Source organism: Alligator sinensis, unplaced genomic scaffold, assembly GCF_000455745.1.
Source record: "Alligator sinensis unplaced genomic scaffold, ASM45574v1 scaffold1546_1, whole genome shotgun sequence".
Lineage (NCBI taxonomy): Eukaryota > Metazoa > Chordata > Crocodylia > Alligatoridae > Alligator > Alligator sinensis.
In genome coordinates, this window is record NW_005842689.1 from 812,887 (window position 1) to 820,578 (window position 7,692).

The window sequence follows — 7,692 nt, forward strand, 5'->3', positions numbered from 1 at the left end:
ACCAGCGGCACTAGGAGGATGCTGCATCCACCCCAGATTTCACTGCTGCTCCACTCCCAGCACTGCCACCACCAGCCACCCAGCGCAGCCCTGGCTCACTGCTCTGCCTCCACCCACACCTGGGGAAGAGCTTGGGCTGCACCAAGTGGAGTGGTGGTGGAATTTGGGGTGGATGCAGCATCCTTCCAGCATCACTGGTGTCCACTCCAAGCCCAGCCCCCACCAAGAAAAGCCTCACACAGCCCTAGATGCAGCCTGCCCTGCCCCACGCAGATCTGGGGGGCACTTGCCCCCCACCGTGCCCTCCTGGGGTGCAAGCAGCAGTGGGAGCCACCCCCCTCCCCGCACAAGCTGCAGCTCCAGCCTCCCCCCCAACCTGGGCAGCACCTGCCCCTGCCCCCTCCTTCACCATGGGGGGCGTTGATCTACCCACCCCTCCATGCCCCTTCCTTCCCCACTCTCCTTCCATCACACGGGACTTACCAGCTGGAGGCAGATCTCCATGATGCTGGCTGTGCTCCTCAAGAAATAAGTAAATAAATGAGATTTATTAGAAGATCATAGAACCTGCCACCTTAACTATCTTCTTCACAGTGCCAGTCTGGGTATCTGTTTTGAGAAAAAAAATTATTCTTCCTGTGTGTCTTTTTTTCGACCTCAGGCCCAAAAGCTTGTCCAACAGCTCTCCCAACTATACAGCTGGTCCAATAAAAGATATCAAAAAAATCCTTGAGTCTCAGACATTTCCTGGATCATCACTGCTACAACTTTCCAGTTCTTCGTTCTTGCTCTCACCTGCTTAGCCAAGAAAGGAACACATGCTTTCTGGGCCTTGTTAATGTCCTGGGTAATCTGACATTTCATACTAAAATATATTAAACAATATTTATCAATCAGTGTCACATTAGGGGCACTGCAGCTTGTCACAACCCAGTGATTTTGGTGCCTCGGCACGATGGAATTTTCCCGCCACATGAGAGCCTCTTGCACAGCAAAGGTTTTGTTGCAACAGAAAAACCCCGGTGCAAGAGAGTTCCCGCCATTTGAATGCAAATTTGTGTCCTGCTATTGGCCAGTTCTAAATTATTCCTACGTGGCGGCTAGTAATTGGGTTTGTTGGCCATTTAAAATTTTGGCGACTTCCGCCCAAGTCGGAGAACTTTGAGCACGCTGCAGAGTGCCTCTAAAGAGATCTGACTTGCGGCTGAGTTGATCGATAGACTGATCACCTATCGATTCTTCTCCCCGTCGCCGAGCGCAATCCCCGACGTACCCTTTCCCCGCCGGCTTGATTTGTGGACGGACGAGCTAGCTTGAGCCCTGCCAGCTGGAACAAATAACATAGTTGTTCAGACGACTGGACCGTCTGCGTCGCAGCTACAAGCGGCGTAAGTAAAGTTTTGCAACCATTAAGCTTTGTCTACCTCTCTATTCACCAGCCCACCCAACGAATGAGTAATTGTTGGATCACCTCGAGTCGGCTCTTGCCGTCCGAGACACAGCTGAACTAATCGCTTACACTTTCTTGAGCATGTTAAACACTTCTCATATCCTCTCAAGTCTCAGTTCTGAATGGTGAAATGCTAGTATAATCATACCCTGCATTGTATGTTGCTGTATTAAAGAAATTGAATACCTAAAAGTATTTCTGCCCTTTTGTAATGTTGCTTTCACATTTGAATATAGTCTACAGAGAATATTTTTTAATACTTTTGGAGATTTTCTTCCTAAATATCTGTGAAGAAACTTCCATCAATGTTGGAGGTCTGTTAGGTTTTTAAAAAATGTGGAATTGGTCATAGTCTGTGGAGCTGGCTGTCAATACCAATCAACTCGGAGACCAAAGTCAATAACTAAATGAATTTGGAAGTGCAGCTGTCCTCTCTGACTCCACCTCTTGTGTAAATGCAAGGTTTTTTTCACCAGAACTGTTGTTATACCACAGTTCCTTTAACATAAAGCTATTTTTTTCTAGTATCTTCTTTCTTTTAAAAAAATCTCTTGCACTACTGCACCTGTGCATCATTTTGCCTTACATTTGTTGTATGGCAGTGAGGTTTTTAAAACTTTTTTTTTTGCATAACAGCCTATGTGTGCAATGTGATATATTGAAGGGGTTGTTGCAGAAATTGTTCCAAGAGTTTTCAGTGGACAGGTAAGTCAGTGGTGCATCGGATTGAATTTGTTAACAAGCACCGTCTTCTATTTCCTACATGAATGTCATTGCCAAATTGTGTATAGCTAATGTAAAGAGTGTGTGGTATACACTAGTGTGCTAGGTCATGATAAAAAAAAAAAGTTCAGAATGGTTTTGGTCCTTCATAAATGGTGAAGCCACAACACTGATATCCACATTTTTCCTGAGAAGTGCCAAAACAACCTAATATTGGATCTTTTCTGACAGGACTATATATATAAACTACAAAAAATCTCTAATAAGGGAATTTTGTATTTCTTTTTGTGGAAACCTATGCATATTTTCCACATGCAGGATTCTAAGCACCTGTGCTGTTTTGATCAAGGACCTTTTGGAAAGCCATCCTTACTGAGGCTTGAGTGAATGCCAACCTATGGCACCACGCACTTGGAACTTGGGCTTGTATAAGAGAGGTGTGGACCTCTATTGGTTCAGATCCTTTCTGACTTTTACTTGCTGTGATCATATGGAACCTGACTGTGGTACATGGACTTACTTGGGGTATGGGCAGACATATAGGTGTTCTTCAAATGCTGCCCCATTTTAGAGCACTTCAGTACCCCACCCTACAAACATACAGGTCCATTCCAGCTAAAGTACTGTCGAATATTTGGGAATTTAAGCTGTTGCTGTGCTCAGACGTAATCCCCTGGGAGACGCTTCCAAGGGCTCAGGTATGCTGAAGCTTCTTCCAGTATTAGTAAATCCAGAGGTTCCACGCTTAAATAGCCTTGCTCTTCTACCTGGGTCAGACTGATCACCAAATTTAAGATCAGAAAGGATTTTTTCCCTAGGCCCCATTGGTCACATTTTCCCCTAGGTCTCTCATTGGTTGTGTGGTGGTCCTTTTTCTAGGCTCTTCTGAGCATATAACATATTTACTCAATTATGAGATGAGGTTTTTTTCCCCCCCACATTCAACAAGGGGAAAAGTAAGCCTCATCTTACAATTACATATGACTTACCTGAACTCACAATATGCACAGGGGATGGCAAGGTTAGTGAGGTGGCAGTGTGGCCAGGTACCTAGCACATGGCCAGCCAGCAAAGGGTCCCCTCAGTGTGCTCCCCTGAGGATGCTGAAGCAAGTTGGCACACAAGGCCAGCTTGCTTCAGCAAGGGTTTTTGAACCCGAAAGCTTGCTTAATAACTATTCTCCAACCACTTGGGTTGGTCTAATAAAAGATATCAAATTCACCCAAGGAACCTTGTCTGCCTAAAATGTTTTGTGGCATTTGAGGCTTTGTTTCTTTCAGTTGTCTGTGAGGTTTGGTGCAGTGATTTGGGGGATTCCTTTGGTTAGCGAATGCCTGCGGAAGGGAATGAGCTAGACGTTCCAGGATGCCTCTTCCAGGCCTGTGTTCTTATATGTGAATGTCTTCTCCTTCAAACTAGTTGCTTTGCTTGCTTTTATCTGCATTAGTAAATACAAACACTGAGTTAGCTAAAAGACCTGTTTTCTTCTTGCCTTAACGTCCTTTGACTGGGATGTTTTAAAAATTTCCAGGGGCTTTGGGCTACAGAGTGAGGGGAGGCAACTGCAGGGCAGGGACATGAGCCAGTGTCCCTATGGACCGCACAAAGGGAAGAAAGGGAGGCGCTACAGGAAACATAGGAGGGGGTTGCATTGGTCCTACAGTCATCTGGTGAAAACTGGGCATATCACTCATTTCTACAGCCAAGAATTTAGGGTGATAGTACAGGGGTGTGGAGGAATCGCCCCTCCAGTCTGCCTCACTGCTGTAAGCAGGCAGCCCCTCACCCATCTGTTTCATTTACCACTGAGCTGTGACTGGGGATGGAGACATGCTTGAGGGAGGGGGGACCTGCTCCCATTGTCTCGGTTTCCCTTCCACTGCAGGTCATGTGACTAGTCCCCTCACCTGGGAAGGTGATGTCATTTGGAAGCACCGGGCAGCAGCCAATGGGGCTGCTTCTGGTGGGAACTTAGTGATGAGGTCATGACAGGTGTATAAAAGGGTCCTCATGAGGAAGGGGAAGGAGACGTATTTGGAAACATGGAGCAAGCACACGGCCTCTGGAGCTCTTTCAGACTCCAGATTAACATGTGAGTAACTTACCTGAAGTTTAGCCAGTAACAGTGTTCCAGAAGTGTGTCAAAAGGCTACCAAGCCACTTCTGTTTGCTCAGAAGTATTTTTTTGATACTTCTCAGACTTGTACCTCTCCCCAAGCCTACCCCCTCTACCCAATAAAGCTATCTTCTATAACAAGCTTTGTGGTACATGCTGGAGAAGGATTAGGCATGCCTTTTTATTCCCTTAGCTTAACTGGCTAAGGGAGGCTACTTTCCATGCTTCAGGCTATAAGAAGCACCCAGATATATCCTGCTGGGGTTAATCAACCCCTAAGTCTACAGGGCCTGTGTATCCTGGGTGGCACAGGGCCCAAACAAAGACTTGAGTCCTGGTGGTGGCAGCACTACCCCAGGCTTGTGGGTATACTCCAGGAAGGGGGTCGGCCACAAGTTGGCGCCCCTGGGGAAGCGTCCAAGGCTTGGTTTTTGGCTGGGTATAGTGAGGCGGGTAGCTCAGTGCAGGTGCGCCCCTACTGTCCAGAGGTTCCACGCTTAAATAGGCACCACAGGGGTGCCTACAGACGGGGACAAAAGAGATGCCAGGGAAGGTGGGGAGAGATGGAGTGTTCCTACTTGCAATAAGTTGTTATGTGGGGAGGGGGCAAGAGGTGCATAAGAAGAGGATGTGTCAGAGTCCAGCCAGCAGGCGGCAGCTCTTGGGAGGGAGGCAGGGAGAACACCAAAAGAGAGGCAGGAGGTAGTCCTAAGAGCCACTGAATGTGGCAAAAGGAGGAAAAAGCAGCCCTATCAGAGAAGCTGGGCAGGTCTTGCTGTTTCAACATGACAGTTAAGCAAAATAGCCACCAGTTGTAGGCAGGGTATAGGTAGTAAGTGCTTAAAGCTGTCCTGCCACCTTTGAATGAGGTACTTGGCACTACGGGAACATATGCAAGACAGTGACAGGTGACCGTATTCTGCATCAGCTGCACAAACTAGTAAAAGACAGCTAAATAGAGACTTCATAGATGACGATCATTTGAGAGCTACCTTCTGATATCAGCATGCCATCGTCAATTTGGTGGGTTAGCTGAGCACCTTTCTGTTCTTCTTTCCTGTTACAGACGACTTGATCCAGTACTTCCTTCCAGCTTGGCATACCATAAATCAGACAAGTGGTTTCTTAAAGGCAGCAGACAATGGTTACTGCATATGGTGTCATGCCCTGCCGCCTCCTGTCATCTGTCTATCCAGCATCACCACCTTTCCCTCCCTCCTCTCCCCATAAGGTATTCTTTTTTTGCAAGAGATAAAATCTATTGAAGAGAGGCATAGATAAGGCCCCTGGTCAGTATCAAGAATACCAGGTACTTTTTCATCAAAAAAATAAATCTAAGGTCTTTCATCCTATCATGGCATTTCTCAAAGAAATCTAGTTTTCTCTCTCTTCCTGTTAAGATAGTGACACCTTACCAAGAAGTCATAATAAAGAATTCAAGTATCTCCCCCAACCCAAACTTTCACTACTTTATTGGGTCCATTATGACTTAAGGGCCAAGACAAATGTTTTTTGAAATAGTTCTTATCAGTAAAGCAGCATGATTTACTCTTCTTGGATTCTGCTGTGTGTTTGGTGTAATTTACAAAGGCACAGTGATTTTTGGTACCCTGACTACAGGGTGGATGTGTTTCTTTTATCCACTTGGTGGCACCCTAAATCCAAAGTGATAGTATATGTGACCATACAGAGTAGTGTAGCTATGTGATTATTCTCTGCTTTGCTCCTGAGTCTTTAATTCTGTGTGATCTCTTTAGTGTTGGATTCAATGTAATAGGTTGCTCTAAATAGCCCAGTATAATTGTAAGATGCTTTGATACTCAACACCCATCTTCAAATACACATGGGAAAATGCGGTTGGCTGCAAGTATCCCAGTTAAAACAAAATATCTGAATATAGTCAGATTTATGAAGTAATTTTTAAAAAGAGTTTCAGGATATTGTGTAACCACTCTAAAGAACATGAATTTATTACATGTTCTGTTGCCCTATTTCAACTTTACAGTTGACTCCTGTTTTACATTCTTGTTTGACAGATTTAAAATACAGAAATGGAGTTAACTTTAGGATAAAATGCATTAAACATGAAAGGCCATGGTTATAGATTAACCATAGATCATCTTTTTGTATTGGCATTGGCAATTTGTATATTCTGGTGTTAATTTTTCACTTTTTCTTGAGAAGACTGTAATATAAGATTAATGGTTCCACTTCTCTTAGTTCCTCCTTTCCTGTGTGCTTTTTTTATGACTACTAGAGATTGTATGCTTATTTTCTTGTCTTGTCCATACAACATGAGCTCTTAAGGCAGCTCTTATGATTATTCTTTGTAAAGCTAAGACTAACTTACATTTTCATTTAAATGTTTAGAGCGCTGATTTTCAACCAGAGTGACAAGATCTTTTTAAGGGTGTCATGGGGTGCTGTGCAATATTAGCACTATTATGGGTGGAAATACATATATGTGATCCACAAGACACACCCAGATATTTAAAATAGGAATCTATAGTATCAAAAATGTTCTGACTTGGTGTGGTGTTTGAGTTCTTTGCAACAAATAAATTGTTTTATTATTTTTTCACAGTCAAAAACTGAGGGAAAGCTAACAGCATTTTCTGAGGGCTTTTTTAGTCTCATTTGGAGTGCGTTGAGCAGGGGCAAACAATTATTTTGGGCAGAGGGCCCCTTACCCAATTTTGGCAAGCTGTCAAGGGCCACATGGGTAGCCCTACCCCTTAACAGATGCCCCACCTCCTGGTTGCCATCTTATGACTGGAAGTCCCACCCCCTAACCCCTGACCTTTGCCACCAGAAGTCCCTCCCCTGCCCCCAGAAGTATTCCTTTCAGCAAGGGGTTTTGCCATCTTGGAATCATAAAAATACCAAATTATATTCTAAAAAGTGAACATCTAAAGCATTCATTAATTTGATTTCAAAAAATATTTTTGTCCTGGTTTACATGATTGTTAGTGTACATAGAGGTGATTGCACAATAGCTTGAAATTAAGTCTTATGCTTGTATATTGGAGGGTTGGGTATAGGTTTGTGGGGAGCTGTGGGTATGTGGAGTGTGGGAGAGGGTGTGGGTGTGTCTGGGGAAGGTGTGTGGGTGAGGGAGCGTGTGTGTGTGTGCATGCGTGCGTGTGGGTATGAGGTTTGTGGGGAGCTGTGTAAGGGGTGGGGGGTCTGCGTGTATAGCAATGTGGGGGGGGTGCACATGTATGGTGGGGTATGCATGTGAGACTCGCTCTACGAATGAACACACATGCACACCTCCCCACGGTACTGGCTCGGCTCCCTGGTCCAGCGATGCAGCTGGGAGCCACATAATGCTGGAGCAGTGCAGGGGCAGGAAGGCAGGGAAATGGCTGGAGGTGGGGTGGGGCTGAGCTGCTGCGTTCCT

The 7,692-nt window shown here is 45.1% G+C and overlaps 1 protein-coding gene across 2 annotated transcripts in view; it reads left to right on the forward strand.

The window, feature by feature from the left end:
- Window positions 1–7,692, forward strand: part of GTF2E2 (general transcription factor IIE subunit 2) — a 64,951-nt gene that overhangs the window by 48,654 nt on the left and 8,605 nt on the right. Inside the window, exon 6 of one of the 2 annotated variants that reach the window (XM_025215945.1) lies at window positions 5,356–5,721. The exons of the other annotated variant lie outside the window; for it this stretch is intronic. Within the exon in view, the coding sequence (XP_025071730.1) occupies window positions 5,356–5,519 (164 nt within the window). The 3' untranslated portion in view covers window positions 5,520–5,721. Of the gene's footprint in view, window positions 1–5,355; window positions 5,722–7,692 lie in introns of those variants that run through there. 2 annotated transcript variants of the gene reach the window in all.